Source organism: Antechinus flavipes, chromosome 1 (genome assembly GCF_016432865.1).
Source record: "Antechinus flavipes isolate AdamAnt ecotype Samford, QLD, Australia chromosome 1, AdamAnt_v2, whole genome shotgun sequence".
Taxonomy (NCBI): domain Eukaryota; kingdom Metazoa; phylum Chordata; class Mammalia; order Dasyuromorphia; family Dasyuridae; genus Antechinus; species Antechinus flavipes.
This window is the reverse complement of record NC_067398.1, coordinates 674046862-674071148: the sequence shown is the minus strand read 5'-3', so window position 1 is coordinate 674071148 and position 24287 is coordinate 674046862. Positions and strand designations below refer to the sequence as shown.

The 24287-nt window shown below is 48.4% G+C and overlaps 1 protein-coding gene across 1 annotated transcript; it reads right to left on the bottom strand.

Annotated features, from left to right (window-relative positions):
• Positions 1-891: 891 nt before the first annotated feature.
• Positions 892-24287, bottom strand: MEX3D (mex-3 RNA binding family member D). The gene is made up of 2 exons (XM_051972281.1): positions 23423-24287; positions 892-3476 (listed from the first exon to the last, which is right to left on the bottom strand). The coding sequence occupies exons 1-2, from the start codon at positions 24144-24146 to the stop codon at positions 2164-2166; spliced, it is 2037 nt and encodes a 678-aa protein (XP_051828241.1). The 5' UTR covers positions 24147-24287; the 3' UTR covers positions 892-2163.

Below are 24287 nucleotides of genomic sequence, written 5' to 3'. Positions count from 1 at the left end.
TCTTTGGAGAGCCTCCCTACTCAGCTGTTCCATGTTCTAAGATCTTACATCTCCCAACTAGACATTGTCTAGCTAGCGCTGACACCTTTCGCTATAAATAGCTTTATTATTGCAAAGCACTTCATAAATATTTCATTTTATCCCTACAATAACCATGGGAGGTAGGTGCTATTAGAGCAGAATCATGTTGTTCAGTCATTTCAGTCATATCCGAGTCTTCGTGACCCTATTTGGAATTTTCTTGGCAGAGACACTGAAATGATTTGCCATTTGTTGTTTCTCTAATATGTCCATTTTACAGATGGACAAATTAAGGCAAATTAAGTGACTTGGTTAGGATCACACAAGCTAGTATCTGAAGTCATTTTTGAATGCAGGCCTTTCTGACTCCGGATACAGGGATCTTTCCACTGTCACCTAGCTGTCTTTATGATTGGACCTCCCAACTCTTAAGATTCTAAGAGACAAGATCCCTCCCAGATCCGATTTGATCTGATTATGGATAGTATGATGCCATCCAGCTGTCTTTATGTTCTAAGATCTTAGATCTTGGAGCTTCCTCCCAGATCTGATCTGACTTTGGCTAGTATAATGCCCCTGTCTCTTGTGTTCTAAGTTCTAAGATCTTGGACCTCCCAACTCTTAATATTCTAAGAGCTAAGATTCCTTCTAGGTCTGACCTGACCTTGGATACTCTGATATTAGGTTCTAAGATGCTCTCCAAGGTTTAAGGGTCCAAGTTTCTAAAGTCCCTTTGGGGTCCAGCATCCACTGGAAATATGTGTGGGAGTGAGAAGAGACCATGGGACTTGTGTCCCTTCACCTTTCAATCCCTCTGCAAACCCCACCTCCTCTCCCCACTGTGCCTAAATAAGACTCCAAGCAGTAATGTTTATATAGAGTAAAAAGACTTTATTAAGAAGGCTTTGAAGTCAAAAAATAAAACTCTTGATACAATTTTCTTAACCGTCAAGTCAGCTCAGCAAATATATAATCAGTACTTTAGCTGTGTAAGGTTAAAGGTCCGTTATTTTCTTTAAAATAAAATATATTTTAGTTCTTAAAATTTATTCAATAAAGTACATATTTTCCTATAAATTCCCTACATATACACAAGGTAAAAAATAAAAAAATAAAACTAAAAAAATAATAAAAACTTAAAGACATAATCAGCAAAAGGAGAAATTTTTTTCTTTTTAAAAAAAGGTAGGTTTCTTCTGTTCGTGACATGACAGTTCTGTCCCCTCCCCACCCCAAGTGGCCCCTCCCTCCCGCCCAGGTGTGGTCTGTACTGCCTCCCCGCCCCCTGCTGTCCGATTGGTTGAGGTTCCATCCTGGCTAACTCCCCCTCCCCCGCCCAGTGGCACCGGAACCCTCCTCCTTTCTCCTCCTCTTCCTTCTCCTTCCCCCTCCCCTTCCCTCCCCGGGGCCAGCTGGGGCCTCGTCCCGCTTTGCCCAGGGACCCCCCCAAATTGAAAGCCCTCCCTTAAAAAAGAAAGAAGGAAGACGATGTTCTCCGCAGGCAGGTGGGCAGCCCGGCGGAGGGAGCCCTTGGCCCTCCGAGGAGAGACTGAAAAGCCTAGCAAAGAATGCTCCGTACAAACCCCCCCCACCCCCGAAGGTTTAGAAATATAAAAAAGACAACCCTTGTGTGTTCTAAATAAAAAGTGCCATTGGACCTCTTCTCTCTGTTTATTTTAACTTTTCAACTGAATACTGTTATTTGGAAATAACTGTAGGACAGCCAGTCTGCCTAGTGCCGGCAGCTTCCACACCTGGGGTCCAAGTTAAAGCTATTCTGTAAACATTGGAGGTTTGTTTTTTCTCTGGTTTTCTATTCCCCCCTTCTTCCCCACCCCGAGCCCGATTCACATACCTCCCCCGTTCCCCCTGACCAGCTCTCCCTCCCTCCCCCCGGCCCCGGCCCCCCTCCCCCAAAACTCCTCTCCCCTCCCCCCATCCCTCCTCCTCCTCCTCCCCCTGGGAGTCATGTTTTTTAAATAAAAAAGGTCGGAGCGGACAGGGGTTCTTAAAAAGGGGTGCTTGGGGGAAGGCAGGGGGAGGAGGAGGAGCGACGGGCGGGGAGGTTCCCCCTTTCTCCTCTCTTCTAAGCTGGCCCCTGCGCCCTTCCCTCCCCTCCCCCGGCTGAAGGGCGGGGGGCAGCTAGGAAAAGATATGAATGGCCTGGGTGGCTGGGGTATGGCAGGCAGGGCACTCGGGCTCAGCCTTCCCGCAGATCCGGACAGCGCACTCCATGCAGAAGAGGTTGTGGCCGCAGGGGACTAGGGCGGCGATGACTTCGCTCTCGTAGCACACCATGCAGTCCCGGGAGGCCTTGCGGGCGCCCTCGGAGCTGCTGGAGTCTGTGGGAGAGCCCGACGCTGCTGACACACTGCCCGGCAGGGAGGATGACGAAGATGACGAATAGCCGGTGCTGTTGGAGAAGGACGAGAGCGAGCCCTGCGGCCCCGGGAGCCAGGAGAGGGCGCTGACGGGCTCGCTGGGGATGCGCCGGGCCAGCGGGTGCTCCAGGCTGATGCCCCCCGGCTCGGGCAGCGTGGGCGAGTGGCGGGGGGTGGCGGCCCCGCTGAGCCCGCTGTTCCTCCGCTGGGGGCAGCCCGGGACCGAAGGGCAGCCTCCGAAGGCCTGCAGGGGGTTGGTGCGCTCAAAGGGGGACCAGATGGTAGCTGGCGTGGTCAGGTCGAGGGCCAGGAAGTCAAAGCCAAAGTCACAGTCCTCGGAGCCCAGCGGCGGGGCGGGCGGGGCCCCGGACTGATTGTCGCCCCCGAAGCCGAAGCCGCCGCCTCCCCCGGGGCCGGGCCCGGGCCCGTAAGGGCTGGTGGGGCCCGGCTCGGCCGCGGGAGCCCGGCTGCCGTAGAAGGCCTCGGCGGGGGCCAGGCTGTCCGCGCGCAGGCCCGCCGAGGGCCGCCGGGCCGGGTTGGGGGCTTTGGCCCAGAGCCCAGCGGGCCCCCCCAGCAGGTCGAGGCAGACGTCGGTGCCGTTGGAGTGAAAGTCGTTCTCTGCGCCAGCGTCGATGAAGGAGCCCGTGCGCATGGTGATGTGGGCCTCGATCTCCTCGCGGGCTCGGTCCACGTTCTCTGGCATGCCCGTCACCTCAAACACGGGCTCCTTGTCCCGGCTCGGGGTCACGATGTACGTGTGGGTCTGCTGCTGGATCCGCTTGATGGTGGCTCCCTTGGGCCCCACCACCAGCCCCACCACCCGGTAGGGCACACGGACCTGGATGGTGGTCTGCCCCGGGAGGTTGGGGGGCCCTTGCACGGCCCCCGTCAGGCCGTTCACCTTGTTGCGGGTGGCTCGGATCATGGAGAAGTGCTCCGCAGCCGACAGGATCTCCCGCTTAGCCATCTCCACGTCCTCTTTGCGCCCGGTCACGATGAAGATGGGCTCCTCCCCCCGCACCGGGGTCTTGATGTACGTGTTGGTCTTGGCTCGAAGCGCCTTGATCTTGCATCCTGGGTGGGAGAGGAAAAAGAATGATCGGACTCCCACTCCTGCAACAATCTCCAGCCACCCTCACCGTGCTGGGGCACTGCGGAGTACAGCCTCCCCACCCCCCAAAACAGAGGAGCCTCGGGACCCTGCAAAGTGCATCTGGAGCCAGACCCTTCCCCTCCCTGGGCCCCCACATCAGCGAGGGCACCACAAATGGGCACCGCAGGGGGGTGCTTAATGCGTAACCGCAGACTGGTAGAAGGGGAGGTCCTCTGACTCCAAATTAAGCACTACCTACTTGGCCACACACGGTAGGTGATTAATAATTGTTTCAGACTCACTGGCTATCATTTGTAGAAGGAGAAGCCCTCTGACGCCAAATGAAACCCTACCTATTTGGGCACACAGTAGATGATTAATAAATGCTTACTATCATCATTTGTAGAACTGACTCCAAATTAGGTACTATCTATTCTATATTATACCATGCTGGCTCTCGAATTCACAACCAGTAGGCAGCAGAACACCCTGAGGTTCACACTCTTCACGGACTAAAATATTCTTAAACCCTCATTGAAAAGTCTTAGTCCGACCCACCTATCCAGACTTAGGTTATTTATTACCCTTTTTGCACAATCTATGTTGCGGCCCATTTGCTGATCCCCAAACTCAGCAGTGCACCTCTTACCCATACCTTTTTGCACAGGCATTTCCCTCATGTCTAGAAAATGACCCCATCTATTAGAATCCTTAGCTTATTTCAAGACAACTTGGGTGCTTCTGGGAAGTCTTTCCCGAGTTAAGCTTTTTGACCTGGAGCCAGGAAGACCCTGCCGCAGACAATTACTAGTTGTTTGATCCTGGACAAGTCCCCTAACCACTGCCTGACTCAGTTTCCCCATCTCTAAAATGAGGATAATAGGAGCCTCTAGCTCACAAGGTTGTCCCATTAAAATATAAATATTAAAGCACTTTGCTAATTTTAAAATACTACAGAAATGCTACTAGTGTTATTTTTTCAAGCCATTTTATCTCCTCTTTCAAGCTAAAGTCCATTTATGTTTTTAAATGTCACATACCCCCTAGGAGAATGTAGCAATAACTGACACAAAGATAGTGCTTTTAGGTCCACAAAGGCTTTCCTTACATGGTTATCTGATCTTCACAATTATTCCAAGGCAGTGGGATTATCATCTCAATTTTACAGATGGGGAAACTGAAGTTCATTAAGGTTAAATAACTTGCCCAGGATCACACAGCCAGAAAATATCAGAATAGGCAACAAATCCAAGCTAATTTGGTGACAGGGACAGGGCTCTATTCATGATGCCAGGCTTTCTCAGTGAATTCAGGGAGTGATTTTCAGAAGGCTTTTATATCCCTAGCTCCCAAGTACAACAGCTAAACAAGGGTTTTCAAATTAAGTATCTGATCCAACTTGACTCATTTACAGATGAGGAAACTGAGCTACAGAGGGCTGAACCCAAGCCCCAGGTCACAGAAGCGACCTTGTCAGGAGTAGAACTTAGCATACCTTGGATTCCAATTCAAATTTCAAATCCTGGCTATCCCTGTTTATGGGACCCTGGGATCTCCTCTCTGGACCTGTTTCCTCATCTGCAAAATGAGGGACGGTGTTGAGTTAGATGATAGCCGAGCTTTATGTACCACTGTAAGGGTTACGAGGCCTTTTATCCAGATTATCTGACACACAGGAGGCCTCTGGCATCTTGAGCAAATCACATAACTTTCTCAGTGATCTAAGTATCAAACTCAACCAGAAACATACCCCTGTGAGCTCCATGTTGTGAAACCACAAATTAACAATGTCTATGTTGCATTGTGACTGTTCCTCATTTCCCAATTACATTTTAATCCAGTTTGGGTTACAGTTCTCAGTTCTGCAGGCCTCCCAGACCCAGGGGAGCCTGACACTTCTGTTCTATGCAATTCTCTAAGACTGAGGATTACCCAGAAAGTACTGACCACCACCGACTGGTAGAAAATTGTCTCACTTAGAAATTTCTCTTATCAATGAAATCCCAGGCCCAGAAAATCAAATATTTGAGCCCCTACTCCAAGCCTGAGAGCTAAGCATTAGAGACAGAATTAGTCCCATTTTACAAATGAAGAGTCCCAGAGACATCAAATGATTTCTGCAAGGTTATACTTCACATGTGATAAAACAGTATTAAAATTCAAGTCTTTCAAACCCTAAGCCCAGTAACTATCAAGCCTTAGGTAGGCCTTTTCTAGCTCTGTCATTGTCCCTAGTTCTGACACCTAAGAGCCCTCCCAGCTCTGACATTCTGAGTTCTATGGTCCTTTCCAGATGACATCCTACATTCTAAAGGCTCTCCCAACTTGACATCCTATGTTCTGTGGGCCCTTCCGGCTCTGACATGGTGTTCACAGAATATCTGAGCCATTGGAACAGAAAACAATCACAACTTAATCTAACCCATAAACTGATTAAGTTTCTGGAGAAATATCCAGAAGGCCACCAGGAAGGAAGAACACCCCCACCTCTCTAAACAGCCTAATATGCAGTTGGGCAACTAATTGTCAGGAAACTCTTCCAGATATAAAATCTCAGTTTATCTCTTTGTCATTTACACATCCATTACCAGCAATTTTGCTTTGAGGCCAAATAGTCTAATCCCTCCATATGAAGGCCCTTCAAAAACTTCAAAGTAGCCCTGAGTCTTGTCTTCTCCAAGCAGATCATTCTGTTTCTTCAAATGACTTAAATCCCATGGATTCCAGTTCTTTTACCATCATATTTGCCCTTTTCTGGATACTCTTCAGCTGATCAATGTCTTTCACCCATAGTGTCTAGAACTGACCTCGATAGTTCAGATGAGGTCTGACATACATAGAAAGCAGTGGAACTATCCCCTCTCTCCCATCCCAAGTTAGGTTGTTCTTAATTATATTTGGTTTTGGCTTTGACATCACACTTCTGCTGACTTAAATAATGAGTTTTAAGTCCACTAAGGCCACCAGATCTTTTTCAGGACTGCTGTCTAATGGTGCTTTCCACATCTTCTTAGGACCCTCCCAACTCTGACAAGCTTAGGGCCCTTTCAGCTCTGATGTGTTCTAAGGGCCTGCTCATTTTGACATACTGTGTTCTATGGTCCAAGGCTCATGCTATTAACAGGCTGTCAGTCAACAAACATCTATTAAGTGTTTACTGTGTCCCGGGCATTGTGCGACATCCTGGGGTTACAAAAGTTACAAAAATGAAAATCTCTGCCCTCAAGGAGCTCATATTCTACTGAGAATAGCATGTAAACAATTAAAAACACACACAATACATAGACAGGATATACTGTAAATAATCAGAGGGAAAGCAGTAATGGTGTATATGTGGAGGGGAAAGGAAAGAAGGAGAGGAGGGAAGGTCTCGAGGGGGCCTAGGAAAAGTCTCCCCCCAAAAGAGTTTGAGTTGAGTCTTGGAAAAAGCTAGGGGGCAGTGTGAGGGGGCAAGCATTCTAGGAATGGGACAAAATCAGGAGACAGAGGAGTCTTGTTCCAGAGACAGTATCGGTGGATTGTGACATATAAGGAGAGGAGCAAAGAATGAGATTGGAAGAATAAGGGAACAGGTTGTGAGGGCTTCCAGTGTGACACAGAAGTTTTGATCCTGGAGGTCATAGGGAACCACCACAGCTTACTGATTTGGGGTGAGAGTGTGATACGTGACTGAGGAAAGTTACTGTGATAGATGAGGGAAATGACTTTTAACAGATTGGAGTAGGGAGAGGAACGAGACCAACACCAACCAGAAGGCCACAGCACTCAGGGTGATAGGGGCCTGTCCTAGAATGGCAGCTACGTGAATGAAGAGAAATGGATCTTCAAACAGACAAGCCTGGATATGAGTGGTGAGAGCAGTGGAGAACAATACTCCCTGTTATGAGCCTGATAACGCCCCTGATGGTAATAGAAAAACTAGGAAAGACGGAAGAGTTTGAGAGAAGAGGATGAGTTGTGGCTTGTTCAAATGTCTGAGGTGTACAAGAAGCAGCTGATGGGATGTGAGCAGCAGAGGGGGCAAGGCTGGATATAGACATCTGGAAATCAGCTGGTTCCATGGAAGCTGATGGCACCAATTGAAGAAGAGGCCTGGAAGTCAGCCAATTAGTGGGCAGACCTGGGGGAAGACCAGCTGGAGACTGAGAGAAATGAGTCAGACACAAAGGAGAACTTAGGTGAGTGATCCAGAAAAAGGCGATCTCAGCAGCAAAGACTCTAGAAAGATGCACGTTGGAGAAAAAAAAAAAAAAAAACCATGGGATTATTTGGCCATTGCTTGATACTTTGATGAGGAGGCAGATGACAAAGAAGTAAGCAATGAGGAAGGAAAAAGGAAAAGGAGACACAAGATAACTTTCTCAAAAAGTTTGGCAGAAGAGGGGAAGAGAGATAAAGAACTTGGCTAGTGGGCAAGGCTGAATGCAGGGTTAGGGTTTATTTAAGCATTAAGGGAAATAAAGGTACATTAATAGCAGTAAATATAAACCAGGAGTTAAGCACAATGGAAGATTAGAGAGAAATGTTAGAGGAGAGAGGGGACAGACTTAGCAAAGAGATGGGCCACCTCTTCACATGAGAAGGAAGGAAAGGAGATGGGGCAGAAGACATTAGGAAAGGACCTCAGACCTCCTGAAGGGCTTCAGTTTTTTTTCAGTGAAATATGAAGTAAAGTCCCCAACTAAAATCTGTATTTTGAGTATTTCTTTCAGGAGTACTCTTGATTCAGTGTTCACAGTATGAAAAATCACCCATCTTCAGCACCAAACCCTGCATCTGCCCCAATGAGAGTGGGGTGGAGGATGGAAATAATGCTGCTTTGGCATCTAGCTTCCCAGAGCTGTTATAAGGATCAAATAAAAGAATATTTATGTAGTGATTTACAAAGGTTAGCAGTATATAAATGCTAGTTATTTTATTATTGTTGTTAGGACTCAGGACAAGTCCTTTAAATCAGTTTCCTCATCTATAAAATGATGATAAAGACACTTGCCCTACCTGCCTCAAATAGGTTCGTTACGGAAAAAAAAAAAAAAAAAAAAAAAAGGCTATCTGTACCTCCTTAAGGCTAAAGAAGGAGAAAAGAATAAGAAGCCACTGAATTAATGGAATTCCTTCTGGTTTTTGTTCTGATGAAGGAATCGGGACCATGTCTCCAGAGCTGGAAGAGAGACTCATCTAGCTCATCTATCTCTTAGGGAACTAAGACCAAGACAGATAATGGCTTGCTTAAAGCTGCAAAGAGCATAAACATCCATAAGATGGATTTGAATTCCAGTCATCTGAAGCTAGAATCACTCTTCTTTCACTGGACCATATTGCCTCCTTGCTCAGGCAGCAGAGACAGCACAAGCATAGGGTCCATGGAGGAATTCTGCCTCTGGAACAATAAGACCCTGGGCAAGGTCCCTTCCTAGCACTAAATTCATGAGAACTTAGAAGGTCACTCACAACTTCATGCAAGTGTGCTCAGTCAAGGGTGGAGAAGGGAAGTCCACTCATTGGCCATCAGTTTCCATCTCTAACACGGGGAACGAACACCACTATTTATTTGACAAGACTACAGTGACCGTCACATGAGATTCTCCCATCACTCCACGGGGGACGAGGGCTGCACTTGGAATGTCATTGGTTAAGGGAATGCCCTGCTGAGGCACCTTCTCCGCAACCTAAGAGAGCCTCAGAGTATTGACTCTGACTCAGGGGTTAAGAAATTTACCCAGTCACACAGCCACCATGTTGCTACAGATGAGCCTTGAAGCTCCAGGGCTTCCTGGCTGATTCTACCTCTTGTGCTAGGGCTGCCCAAACTCGGGGGTTTCCTAACACCTCCAGCACCACAGATCAAATCTGGCTCGGCATTTAATATTTTTACCTCTTTATTACCTCTAGATATCTCCAAATCTTTGCTGGCACCCCTCCACCCTGCATCCATGCATTCTGACCCTAGGCCTCTTGGCTCCTCCTCCCATTAATCCTCATCTGCAGCCTCTGGGTATTTTTTTCTGATGTCCCTCATGATTCCTCACCTCCACCTCCCAGTTTCCTTCAAGCCTAATCTATAATCCTTCCTTCTACAGGAAACTTTCCCCAGTCCCTCTTAAAGCTCGTACCTTTTCTCTATGGAATATTTCCAATTTACCCTGCAAATAGCTCATTTGTACAAAAAGCAAATAAAATATGTCTTCCCCATTACAGTGGGAGCTTCTCGAGGGCAGGGACTGCCTTTTGTCTGTCTTTGTAACCTCAGTGCTTTGGTACACAGTAGGTGCTAGGACAAGTCACTTCCCTTCTGTGGGACTTGGTCTCCCCAATTGTAAAATGAGGAGGCTGAACTCACTGGCATCTGAGCTTCCTTCCCACTTGCCAACTTTCTTGACTGATAAAGGCAAGCAAAGTAGCTAGCTGCAGTGGGTCAGGGTCAGGCAAGGGCTGCTGGGAAGAGGGAGGCTCTCTCTGCCGGGCAGTGGCTTCCTCCTCCGGAACACACTGTCTCCGATGGTCACAGGGGCCTCCTCCCCCAATTTCCAACAGAGAAAAGGACCCAGAGAAAGAAGCATCATGGTTTAGAACAAGTCCTGACTCCAAAGTCAGAGGAACTGCTTCAAGTCCCTTCGGACCATATTTCCCTTCCTTGTAAAATAACAGGGTTGGACTAGACAGTCTTGAGTCCCTCTCTCTCTGCACTGCAGAGGGGAGGCTCCATCCCAGATATCAGCTGGAAGGGGGCAGGAGGAGGCACCTAGCCTGGGGGTCCCACAAAACCCAAGCAGGTCAGCTCTCAGACCCCCAAAATGCTTCGCAAGGATTGGAGACTGACATGAGCTGGAACCCTGGGCAGAACGCAGCCCAGAGCCGCGGGACTGAGAATCTGCCTGGAATCCCAGCTTGGCAACTTAGTAGCAGTGTGACCTCAAGAGAAAGTTACTTAATACCTCAGGGCCTCGATTCACCCAAAGGGGAGGGTGGGATCAGACTTGCTCTAAGGTCATTTTCAGTAAATACCTTATCTAAATTTTGCCTGGAGGCAAAACTAGGAGTCTCTGGGAGCCTGGAGTAGGTGGGCGGAAGGGTTAGGATGAAAGCAAGGGAAAACTTCCGAACACTTATCTCAGTGAAAATGGGCTGCCTTGGGGTAATTATTGCATCTATTTCACTGACTTAAGGTGAGAACTGAAGGAGACAGAGACAGAAAGAAACACTGACAAAAAGGAGACAAACAGTTAGACAAACAGGAGGGAGAGAGACAGATGGGGAGGGAGGAGAGAAACAGGAAAAGACACAGACAGACAGACAAGCAGACAGATAAGGAGGAGGGAGATGAGACACAGAAAGAATGTATGTATGTGTGAGAAGTGCTCTGAAAATCTTATTTTATTTTATTTTTTTGTATTTGTTAGAAAGGTAGTGAGTTTCCCATCACTAAGTAGGAGGCCTCTTGATGAGAGAGGGGCTAAACTGGACAGTCCCCAGGTAGCCAGCTATCTAGGTCGTCCCCCATCTTCGCCCTGCTCTCTGTTCCCAATGATCAACCCTTGCTGGGCCATCACACCCTGGGCCTGCCCAATTCTAGTCTTTTCCACTCAAGGTTTCCCAGAAACAGGCACAGCAGAGTGGACCGGGGGCTAGGCTTGAGGACTAGGAATATTTAATTTTCAGTACATGCAAAAAGTACATGTGTGCCCTGGGACAAGGCACTTTATTACTCTCTGCCTCAGTTTCCTCCTCAGTAAAAAGGAGATAAAGTACCTCGGTATTACTCCAGAGCAACGAAAAGGATTGTCAAGGATAGAAGTGAAAAACTTGGCAAACCTTAGGTAGCTTACAGAAATTCCAGCCATTATTACCTCCTTTGTAAAAGGGATAATCCTATCCCTGATACCTAGTTCCCCTGAGGGGATCAGGAGGCTCTCGTTAGAATTCTAATCTACCCAAAGCTCAGCAGGAGAGAGCTTGGAATGAGTATTTGACTAAGTCACAAGACCAGCACCTAAGTGATTTTGGGCTAGTCACTTCCACTCTGGGAACCTTATTTTCCACATGGATAAAATGAGGAGTGGAGGGAGAAGGATCTTGACCTAGATGACCTTTAAGATCCCCTTTCACTTCCAAATTCCATAATCACATCTTGCTGATACCACAGTGGGTCACCTAGTACTTAGTCAAAGCTTACAGTGCCATCAGGCACTTTGCTAAACAAAAAGAATGGCCAAAACACCCAGTTTTGCTCTCAAGCAATCACAGGCTAATTAACTAGACTAATAACTGGGCACTGGGAACTGGGAGGGACCAGCAAAGGCCTCCTGAAGCATGAGAGACTGAGCCCCGAAAGCCAAGAGGTAAAAGTCAGAGAGGGAGAGCATTCCCAAGCATGGGTCCAGTCAGGGTAAAGGCTTGGAGAGATGGAGTCTCTTACAAGAATAATATAGCTGAATCCTAGAACCCAGCCTGTAGGAGGGGAGTAAATTCTATGATTGGAAAGGTAAGAAGAAAGCTGGTTATGTACTTTTAAATACTAACCAGAAGACTCTAAAATTGATAATAAGGTAACAGACAATGGATTTAACTGATTAGAGGGAAATGATACCATCAGTTCTGTACTTTAGGAAAATCATATTCTAGGGCTTAACACAGTACATAGTCATGTGTTTCAATAAACATTTACTGATTGATTGAAAACTTCTCTGTCTGGCATTCGAGGCCTTCCACATCCTGATCTGGCCCTCGTTCTCCATCAGAGCCTTCATCTCTCTGCTGTCACCAAGCTGGTCTGGACTCTAGTCCACGAACACAACCTCGACCTTGCCTTGCTAAACCTGATCCCATCCCATCTTCAAAGTCCACAACCCTCAAGAAACCTTTCACACTTTGATTGGAACTGTAAACAGCCTATTTTGTCTTGTACACAGGCCTAGGCAAGAGAGGCTAAGGCAGAGAAGGGAAAGGGAACTTCCCATGTGGAGCTGGCTGGCAAGGTAGGAAGGGGACAGTTAGTTTTGAGCTTTAAATGTCAAGTTAAGTTTCTACTTGATTCTGAGGATAAAAGAACCACTGAAGAATTAACAAAGTTAGAACTTTTTTAGTGGCTGTGTAGTAAACAAACTGAAATAGGGGGAAACTTGAGACTGAGACCCTTCAGGCAGCTACTAAACAGTGCAGATAAGAGAAAGACTGACACAAACTAATGCAAAGTGAAGTGAGCAGAGCCTGGAGAACACTGTACATAATAACAGCAACATCACATGATAAAATGCCTGTAGCTCTTCTCAACAAACACAACAATCCAAGATAATTCAGAAGGACCCACGATGAAAAAAGTTGTCTAAAAGAACTGGTGGAATCTGAATGCAGATAGAAGCACACTATTTTCACTTTTTTTTTTCCATTTTTTCTTGGTCTGTTTTCTTTCACACATTACTGATATGAAAACACTTTGCATGTTTGCGGATCTATAACATATACACTATATATATTTATAGCAAATTGCTTACTGTCTTATTAGGGAGTGAGAATTTAGAATTCAAAACTTTTTTTCAAATGTTAAAAATTGTTTTTACATGTAATTGGGAAACATTTTAAAATTTTTTGAATATGGAAAAAGAGATAGTCCCGATGAGAGGTAATAAAGGACTGAAACTAGAGTGGTAGTAGTGTGAAGTTGTGAAGGAAGGAGGAGGTGTAGAGGCGGGGTGAGGTAGAAAATGTGGCAACTGCTAGCTTCATGGTGAGGACAAATGAGGAGTCATCCTGGAAAGATAAAAGATGACCCTGAGGCTGCAGATTTGTGAGGAGGATTCAGGAAAGGGCAAGGTTTGCTTATACTTGCAGATGTTGAATAGGAGATGTCCCTAGGACACACATCTAACAGACAGGGACAAGAGCTGGGCAAGGGTGCAGCTGGATGGAGAGTTGAACCTATGGGAAATGGTGAGACAATCATGTAAGAATGAAGAGATGGAGAGGAAGATACGGGCCTGAAGGGACACCCTAAACCAGGAGGCGTGCAATCAAGTGGCAGAGATGGAATGGTGAGAACTGAGGGAGAATGTCACAAGAAATCAGAAGGGAAGGGGTACACCCACAGTGGTACTGTTAGTTGCCTGAGCCCAAGGAGGACTTAAGGGGTAGGGTTGGAACTAGAGCAGAACTGACTTTGAGGGACAGCAGGACAGAATAGGCGTGGTGGGCTATAGATCACAGAGTGGGACAGGAACACCACAAGGGGGAGGATGTGTAGCCCCGACACCAGCAGAGAAATCTATAGTGGAATGGTCATCTAAAACTGACATTCCCTCCCCAAACAGTCCCCATTTCTAGAACTAGATTCCCTCTCTTCATGACTACTCTGTGACTATCCAGGAAACTGAGTCTAGGAGAAATGACTCAGCTAATAAGTGCTGGAGGGAGCTTTTGAATCCAGGTCTTTAAGAATTTCCCTTACACAATAGAGGCTCCTCTAGGTAGCTAAGATCTCCCCAGACACTCCAATCTCTCAAAGACCTCCTCCTACAATGCTTCACCTAGGACAGCAGTCTCCAGAAGAGGCTTCTACGGACACCTAGAGGAAGAAGGATCACCGGAGAGCTCAAAGCAGTCAGTCCCATCCATTTCACCTGGGAAGATTCACTAAATTGCCAGTGGCCACCTAGGCAATAAATAACCAAGGCAGGATTTGAATGCAGATCCTTACTCCAAAGCCACTGTTCTTTTCCACAGTAACTGCTGTCTGGAGCGCCTGCGACTTGGAAGTCTGGCCCTTTGCCTCCTCCGCCAATGCCCCTCTCTCCCTCAGACACTCCCTCAGTTCAGTAGCAAATAATAACAGCTTTTGTTTCTCCAAGCTCTTCCCAGCTGACAGAGCACTTTCCTCCTGACAGCCTTGGGAGACAAGGAGCACAGGAATTATTATCTCTATTGTACAGATGAGGAGACTGAAATCAGAGGAGGGGGAATTTGGCCAAAGTCACACAGCTAAGTGGTGAGAGGTGATCTGAACTAGTGCTCTAGGAGCAGATGAAAGGAAATTGTTCCCAGCTTTGAAGGGGTACAGGTTTGGAACAGGGAGCAAAGGGAGCAGCTTTAACATCTATAGTTTTTAAGGTTTTCAGAGCACTCTATGAGACAACAGAGTTCCTAATCCCTTTTCTGTGGCCTCCACACCTATGGCATCAAATAAAAATATAAGATATAGGGTAATCAATTATTTCGAAAGCAAGATGTCACTTTCAGGGAATCTCTGAAAATCTATCCAGAGATCCTAAGTTAAGAAGTGCTGCTGTCACTGAGGTACCATTATGATCCCCCCTAGATAGATGAAGAACCTGAGTCTGAAGAGTTAGCCAATGAGTGTCAGTTTGGGATCTAGTCTCCTGGTCTTCCCGACTCTAAGCCTAGCATTCAGTCCATGAGATCCCACCACACTGGCCTTTCCAAAAGGGCCAAGGCAGCCTTTTCTGATGAACAAGCCCAGACTCAGAGATCTTCTGACAGAAATGAAAGGACTGGGGCAAGAGCCCATAGCCTTGCAGAAAATCAGTCCACAGGCTTCAACTGGACTCCACACTATCTGCAAGGGCAGAAACCAACTTGCCTTCTACTCTCTCTTCCAAGTCATGATTCCTTCCAATGAAATGGGGCCTTAACCCCAAAGGTCATTTGAGTGACCTTTCCCATTTTACAGAGGCAGTAGGAACTCTAGTGCTCTCCTGCATGGTCATTTGACAGCTAGGGAGTTTGAACCCCCATCCTTTGATGGCTGGCCCCATGACCTTACATCTTCTGGGCATTATGTTGTTTAGTCCTCCAACAATTTTTAATTTGTAGATTTGTGGGCAAGTCCATAGAATCATGGGATTTAGGGCTGGCAGGAACCTTCAGATAAGGAAACAGAAGGACATCATTCAAGGTCACTGAGCAGGTTAACAGGGGAACTATGAATGGAACCCAGGACTTTTTCCAAGAAACACCCAGGATTCCTGAGATCTCTGAGGGAATTAACTGTGGGGATAGGCTCCTGACTAGGCCAGGTGGGCCCAGATTCAGCAGGGAGCCAAGAGGGCATCAATTGCTAAGCCCCTAACAAAAGAACTGCCCACATTTCCCACATCTATGGGATATATGTGGTCTGCTCTATGTGTATTGTTACATTTGATTTTATAAATGGCATCAGGAGGTAAGCTATGGAAGGATGAATATTCCCATTTTAGAGATGAGAAAACCAAGCTCAACATGACTGGGATTCAGGACATCTCTAAATCTCGTGTTTCTTCCCCTCCTCCAAGTGTCCCCTGGGTGTGAGCTGGACCAGGGCTCCCCATTTGGTCTGTGCCTATTACCTGTTACTCTGATCCAGTTCCCTCAAATGCAAGCTCCTCAAGCCATCTTTGCCTCTGCCTTTTCCACAAAACCACCAACACCTTTCTCTCTCCAGTCAGTCTCCAATAGACCTTTCCAGGACTCAGCCATCAAAACTGCCTCTTCATGGGTCTCCCACTCCAGCCTTTCTGAATGAGTAGCTAGAATCATCATCGTTACTACACTTCAGCCAACCCAGTGTATATACAGTTTTTGTGTATATATACAGTTTTTCCCATCTCTGGTCCTTGCCAAAGTTCCCTTTGGAGATACTCCCCCATCCTCCAAGGCCCAGACACTCCCTCTAACAAGAAAATCCAGGAAGCCAGTGAGTATTCTTCCTTCTGCCATTCTAACACCTTTTAGTTCTCCGACCGTCTCTCATATATGGGTATCTAGATGCAGTGTCCCTCCTACAATGAGCACTTAATACTTTATTGATGAGTGAATCTTCCATAAGTGTGGTTTTATCACAACTGACCCCTACTCCAAAATCAACACTAGCTCCTTTTAGCCCATTAAACCCAAAAATGTGAAATTCTCTTGGAACAAATTTGCAAATTTGGCCTAACTGCTTCTCCCAGAGAAGAAACTGAGGCACATAAAGGAGACAGACATTACTCCTTGTCCAAGGTAGCACAGTTAATGGCAGAAGTGATTTAGGGTTTAGGTTTCCTGCTTCCTCCTTCTGAAGCCAATTCAACCTGACTAGCACTAATTTATTAAGCATCTACCATGCTAACTAAGAAAGTTAAAGGAGAAACCATCCCTGTTCTCAAAGACCTTTCCATTCCAGGATAGGTCACATAAACAAGTATACATATGACATGGGAGAGCCCTGGCTGCACTGAGGGAACCAAAGAAGGCTTTCTTGAGCTGAGCTTTGAAAGAAATAAACAAGCATTTATTAAGTACCTACTGTGTGCACCTGTAAAATGAGCTGGAGAGGGCGATGGCAAATCACTCCAATATCTTTGCCAAGAAACCCCCAAATGTCAGATGTCACTGAAACAAATGAACAAGTATGCACTTACTATGCTAAGCTCTTTATAAATATTTCATTTGAGCCCAACAAGCAGCCTGTCATGGTAGATGCTATTATTACCCCCATTTTACAGATAAAGAAACAGAGGCAGAGGGAGGTGATCTGATCTAACTAGAAGTCAGGGTCTGAGACCAAATTTGAACTCTGGGGCTGACGCTCTAACCACTAAATCACCCAGGTGTCTTTGAAGGAAGTTAGGGATTCTCACAGGTAGAAGAGTAGGGAGTGAGTACATCCCAAGACAGCCTGTGCCAAGGGGCAGCCTCAGTCAGCTCCTTAATGGCACCCTCCTTATTCTCCCCCATCTACTTGCTGCTTCCCCCCACTTAGCTAGATCCCCTCCCTATCCCTACACACCCCAGCCCAGACTCAATATAGCCACAATGCCCCTTGAGACACAAGCCTCCTCCTCCAGAACTACCCCACCCTGCTTCAAGCTCAGTTCTCCCTCCTCCTGGCTAAGAGGGCTCTGCTCCTGCTAGCGTGTCTGGACTTTTAGTCTCCCGGTTTCAGGGGTAAACCTGGTTACTGGGGTGTAACCAGTAGGCACAAATGGTCTGCTGGATGCAGCTGTACAAACTGGCGTCCTGTGCTAGGAGCTAAGAGCGGGGAAAAAGGCCCAAAGCCGGCTGAAAGGAAAGCAGAGTAGTACAGATGAGGTTTAAATCCCACCTTTGGTCACTCATTCCCAAACTTCCCAAATCTGTTCCCTTCCTTTACCAGCCTCTGTGTATACATTTGGAGTCTGACTCCAGACCTATCCCAGATCCCCACTGAGCCAGTCTTGCCCTCAAGGAGCAGTATGGCATAGCAGAAGTACAGCTGTGGAAAGTTTTAATTTATTTATGTATTTTGGGGAGTGGGGAGGAAATCAGTAAATTACTGTGTTATCTTTGGTAAAAAAATTTTTAAAAATCACTTTTAAGACTCCTTAACTGTAAAATGGAACTAACTTTTACCCCACAAGGGGTGTTCTTTGCCTTCTCTGGGTCTCAGTTTGCTCACTTGTAAAATGTGGGAAAGGCCTCTTAAGGTCCCTTTCCCAGATCTGACTTCATCTCACACTTATTGCTACTAGGTAATAAGTCCCCACATCTCTGAATTGGGGCTGGCGGAAATGAAATCATGTATGGGGAGGGTTTTGCAAACCTTAAAAGCCCCAAACAGATGAAATGTTATTATACATTAAAGTGTGAGAGGCTGACGAGGAATCCAAGGAAGAGAAATACCAGGAAGTTATTGGGCAAAATTCAGTTTTTTCAAATCCCAGTTTCCTCTACAGTAAAAGAGGATTAACTTTATCTCCTTTGGGAGTGGTTGCCCAGAGACTCAAAGGAGACACTAGTAAGGAAACTGTTTTGCAAACCTGAAAGCTGCACACAAAGTCTGCTACTGCAATTATACAGATTAAGGAGGCAGTACCTACAGGGAATTCCCAATATACCCAGGCTGCAAGCCTGGAAGCTGAAATCACCAGGGACTTCCTGGGGGAGGTTGCACTGAAGCAGGGTCAGAATCTGGGGAGAAGAGGGGGAGAGGAAGGATGTTCTGGTGGAATTCTGCCCTCTGGAAAGCAGTGAACTTGGTGGGGGGAAGTAGGGGAACTACTTTCATCACAGGTAGGGGAACATAGTTATCCCGACTGTTTTCTCAGGGTTCCCATTAGAACAAATGGACTTTAAGAGGAGTACCTGGAAGAAGCTGGGGAGAAGAGGAAAGGTTCAAAGAAAAAGGTACTCTACAAGCAAGGTGGGCCTCAGTCCCTCCCCTGAATCTCACAATTGCCTCGCCTCTGTCAAGAATAACTCTTTCAAGGTCACTTTCCTTATCACTGCCTTGAGAAGAAAGGAACAGAAAAGTTCTCCTCCTACCTCAGAGGGAAATAGGCTCAAAAAAGGGAGCATATTTTCTTAAGGTGCAAGAACTAGAGGCTGGGTCTATACTGACTGTTTTGGGGGCATCTCCTCCAGGTCCTTCTAAAAATTAGAATCCTGAGGTCCCCTCCCTCTGATTCAGCCACCAGGAGTCCTTAAATTCCACCTCTATCCAAATAATCAAATGAGACAATATTTGTAGAATTTGCCTGGCACGCAGTAAGTGCTTAATAAATGTTAAGTCTCTTTCCTCCACTCTTCAAAGCCTAGTTCAACAGTCACTCTTCCAGGAAGACTTCCCTGATTCCCACCATTCTTCAGACAGCTTTCACTCCTGAGAACGGGGAATCTCCCAAGATAAGCCTTCCCTAGAGAGGTAGGGAGCTGAGCTAGGCCTGAAAAAAATCCAAGGATTTCCAGAAGGGAGAGGGCATTCTAGGCCAGGAGAGAACTGGGAGTTCAAAGTCAAGGAGAGGAGAACAAAGGCCTGTGTGAGTCTTTTACACCCGTGGGTGGCACATTCCTCTGAGGCTTTCCTCAGGCTAGGACACCAGCTCCAAGGTTAGAGAGCCCCCATCTCCTCCTCCTCCCCCGCACTTGGGGCTCTGCACTGATTACACCTCACATTTAGACAGTATTTTAAGGTTTGCAAAGGACCCTACAAAAACCTGATGGGATGGGTGCTGTCAACTATGCTCATTCTTGCAGAACACCTTTTGGGCAAATGTTAGTTTCATTTAACAGATAAGGAAATTGAGCCACTAAAGTGATTTTACCAAATATTGAGTAGTAAGTTGGGGTAGTAAAGACAGGCCTAAAACTGACTCCTCCCTCCCACCAAAAAAAAAAAAAAAAAAAAAAAAAACCTTTCCACACCCATAACTTCTGCCTCAGTGGGAGCCTGGCACTTCGGGGACAAGTCTGGAATCAAGATTTCAAATGTATACTTGGCTGGTACGAGTTTGGGAAAAGGGAACCCAACACCCTGACCTTACTGAGGCCCCTGACCTTTCATGAAGAAATCTTCCTGCTTAGAGTGAACAGAACATCCCCCAGAATATTACCCTAAAATACTCTGGGACCCTAGCTGCCTTGGTCCCCCCACCTTACTATTTGGGGAACTCCCTTCTGAACCCAAGCTATCTACAATGCCCAATGTGAATCCCAGATTCCCAGGGAGAGGTGACTTCATCCTTCCTAAGGTGGAGCCCATGAATTTCCTTGGGATTGGGACCCATGGGGAGCAGACTTGGTAAGCTCATTATTGCTGTACCTAACAGAAGTGTTTCTCCAAATCTTGTCCATAAAGAGAATTAATAAATGCTTGGTTGACTGATGTTATAAATTGTGCCTGCTTTGTGATGAAATTGAGGGGAGCTGGCCATTGCCGGTGGGGACTCCTTTAAGAAAGAAACAAAGCTTTTCTTTAGGGATTCTTCCCTGTAAATCTCGGTAACAGGACAGCCCTGCTCTCAGCATCAAAAGATCTGTGTTCAAATGATGTCTCAGGTTATTTACTGCCTTTTGGAAATTGTGCCTCGTTTCTTCAACATAAAATTGGGTTAATCCTTGTATTATCCATCCTGGACCCTCCTCAGGGCTGTGTGGAAAGTGCTTTTTATAAAGTAAAACACAGAAGGGGAATAGATTGTTTACTTTTTGTATAAAACCCAGATTTTCATAGAAAAAGTTTGCCTTTTGCTCAAAGTGGGAGTCACATTGCTGCCTAACCTAAAAACAGGAGGAAGAAGTCTGGGAAACAAAGCTTTATATGTTGGGCTGGGGTGAGGGGAAGACGGGGCAGAGTTTAGAGAAATTTAGGCTTCGGCTACAACACGGATGTCCATCAGCTTCTAGATACCAGAGACCTTGGGACCAGAGGACAAGATATGGAGAGAACTCAGGGGTCTGCTCCCAGATTTATTGGGATTCCTCGAATGATTTTGGACAAATTCCCAAGATAGATAGGGAAACTGAGGCTTAAATAAAGTTGTTTGCCCAAGGTCATCGAGAGAATCGCTAGCAATGGGTATGGGTGGTCTTGGATTTGAATTCATGCTTGGACCCTGCTAGACCCTAGCCAGGGCTGGCCCTGAAAACAAACTGGAGTCCGAAGACCCAGTTCATCCTATGCTTATGCTTATGACCTATGTGACCTTGGATAAGTGACTTCATCTCCCCAAAGGGTTTAGATGAGATGGCTTCTGGGGGTCTCTTCTGTCTCTGAAAGGGCCTGGATATCCACCACCCATAGGAGGCCAAAGGCCCAGGGGACCCATCCAAGGCTCCTGATCCTCAGACCTTGGGGCTGCTCAGCAGAAGCGCCCAGATTATTCAGATGGAAGACTCCTCTATGCCCACTAGGGTGGGGCCCCCACTGAGGGCAGGGAAGCTATAAGACACTTCAGAGATGAAGGTTTAATCCTCAATATCACCCCCACTTGCTCAGTGACCTTGGCCACGGGGTTACTGAAATCCAAACCAGCAACAAACTAGCCTTAACTGGACCCAGCTGCAGGAGCAACCATCCTGTAGGATCCTGAGGACCAGCCCCGGAAGGGTTTGCAAAACCATCTCCATACAGGGTCTCCTTTAAAGCTCACAACAACCTAAGGAAGGGAGGGCCAGATTTTACAGGCAAAAAAACTGAACCTGAGGGAGAAAACCCCACTCACCCAAGAGCCAGCCCACAGCTAGATCCGGACGGGGAAAGCCAATCCCAATCTTAGCCGTCTCTCTACTCTCTCTAGCCGTCTCTTACATTGGAAGCAAATTTCAAGGAGAAAAGAAGCCAAACTGGGCCAATTATCAGATATACAAAAAAACACAAAGTAAAACAGGTTCTAGATTGAGAAAAGCAGAGAACCTGGGTTCAAATACAGACTCCATCACTTCCTTTGGGCATCACTTCAACTCTCTTGGTCTGTTTCCCGATGTGTCAAATGAGGGAGCTGGACTAGAAGATCATTAAAGGTTCTGTGTCCTATCAGCCCGGGCGGATTCTATCCTCACACAGCAATAAATCTATTCTCACCATAATACGACGCACAGAGTACAGAGAAAAACTGGGAAAGCTACACGGAAACCAAGGTTACTGTCACTCTGGGGGCCAGCTTGACCTCGGGAGTTCTGTCCCAGGCCCGGGATGCCACGATGGAGGGCAGAAAGGCAGTTGGGCGGTCTTTTCCAAGTCCAAAGCTGTCGGCCCGGCCCCACCCTGGTTCCCTAACCAGCCCCCCTATTCCCACTCCACCCCCCCATCACCCCAAGCCACAAAGAAAGAGCTAGGGCAAGGCCGGGCAGGAGGGGGGAGGTTGCGGGAAGGGAAAAGAGAAAGTTGAGACCGGTAGCCAAGCAGGGTAGGGCTGGGCTGGGCCAGGGCGGACTGGAGCGAGGAAAGAGTGGGGAGGGGGGGAAGTGGGCTGGCTCAGGGCAGCCCAGCCACCAATGGGAAGCCTTGGGCCTGATGTCACCATGCTAATCACAGCATGGTCCTCTAACAAAGGGAACAATAGGGCAGCCAGCCACCCAGGCCCCTCCGACAATAGAGCCGGCCCCGGCCTTCCAGCCGGGATGGAACGGAGACCACCCCTCCTTCCACCCCAGCAGGAACTGTCCAAAGCTAGGTGGGGGTGGGTGGGGGATGAAGGCACCATACTCCAGAGACCCACCAGCTTAGCAGATCAATACGTTTGGGACCACGTACAACCCCAAGTGGAATATCAAATAGGCGTGTAAGAGCTTAACGATCTCTTCAAAAATATCAGCGCGCGGCGCCCCCTCCCCCCAAAACAACACACCCCCTTCATTACGCCCGTAGCATCCCTAGCTGCAGAGACATATAGGGTCTTTGTGACTGATTCTTTGCAAAGCGGAAGATGACAACAACCCCCCTATTTCAATCACTATTTTTTGACAGATCCCAATGTGGGGGAGAGGGCGGCGCGAGCAGGGGTTCGTTGAAAAAGACCTAAAACTGAACAAAACCTGCCTTTCCTCTCCCTCATCCCCTGGGAGTCCCTCTCCCCAGATCACTAACAAGATCTCAAACTTTGGCCGGTCCCTTAGAGGCAAAGTCCCCGGGCTGGGACCACCCAGCCCCAGGAGACAGACAAAAGGTGGAGGGGCGCCAGGATCAAGGGCAGGAGGATGCGATGGGGAGGAGAGAGGGTCCCAGCTGTCGAGGAGAGGAGGAGGTTGAGGGTCCCGGGAAGCAGGAGGGGAAGGCTGGGACCGACCGGCTGGGCGAGAAGAATTTTTCCAAGTTAAACTCTCCAGGCACTGCACAAAGGGAACAAGAGTGACCCAGATACAGAAAAGGGGCGGGGGATGCACATCTTTCTCGGAGAGGCGAGAGCTCACATCCTAAACTGGGAGTGCATGTCATGGCAAAGTAACTCTGAGCCATACGACGACCCCACAGCTCCGCTGCTAGGGGCTTGCCGCGGGCCCCACCTAAGTGTTATGCCCCCTGTCATTTCCAGCCCCCCGATTCTAAAGGGAGTGTCAGAGTGGCAGCTCGCGGAACTTCCACGCTAGGGGCGTCCGAGCGACTTTGCTCAGTGTCACTTTCCAGAGACTGGGATCCCGGGAGCCGCGGGGGACGGGGGACTGGGGAGGGGGGGAACAGACCAAGCCCAGGGAGGGAATTTACCTTGTCTCCCCACGATCTCGGCGACGTGCTCCGAGCTGGGCACGGGGACACACTCGGTCATGTTGACACTCTTCTTCCGGCTGCCGATCACACTCATCTGCTCCGCCAGGATGGAGTGGTGGCTCAGGTGTGGGTGGTGGTGGAAGTTGCTGAACACATCTGGCGGGGACGTGGTGTTGGAGGCCGGGGGACTCACGTCCGTGTCCAACATCTGGAGGGCTCCCAGAACGCCCCCCGTCCCGACGGCCACCCCTCCGGGGGCGTCCAGCCCGGGCCCGGTGGCGGGGTCCAGGTCTTCCAGGGCGCCGTCGGCTGCTTCTTCTTCCTCTTCATCGTCCTCCTCCTCCTCCTCTTCCTCCTCGGCGCAGGCCTCGCCGTTCACCCCGCCTTCTTCCTCCTCTTCCTCTTCCTCGTCGTCCTCCTCTTCCTCCAACCCCAAGATGGAGAGCTGGTCCAGGGCGAACCTCAGGGCGGCGGCGGCCGCCTCCTCCTGCTCCGGCGGGGCTGCCCCCTCGGCACCCTGGTCTGGGATCGGGGGCGGCGGGGGCGGCGGCGGGGTAGGCGGGGGCGGCGGCGGGGGCGCGGGGGGCTGCTGCTGCTGCTGCTGCTGCTGCTGTCCGGGGCCGGGGCTCAGCATCCCCAGGCCGCCGCCGTGGGGCGGTCCCGCCGCTGCCGCCGCCGCCGCCGCCTCCCCTCCCTCGGGCTGGTAGATGGAGCTAGGCATGGCCGGGCGCGGGGAGGGCGGCGGGGAGCCGGGCTTCGCTAGCCCCGGAGCTGCTGCTGCTGCCGCTCCTGCTGCTGCCACTGCTGCTGCAGCAACGGGAGCCGGGCCCTCGGGGGGGAGGCGGCCAGCAGCCCGGGCAGG

Excerpts from the sequence above, each read along its gene's own strand:
- MEX3D (XM_051972281.1), bottom strand. The coding sequence starts at position 24,146 with ATGCCTAGCTCCATCTACCAGCCCGAGGGAGGGGAGGCGGCGGCGGCG. Across the intron at positions 3,477-23,422 it reads CGAGATCGTGGGGAGACAAG|GATGCAAGATCAAGGCGCTT; the intron begins GTAAATTCCCTC and ends TCTCCCACCCAG.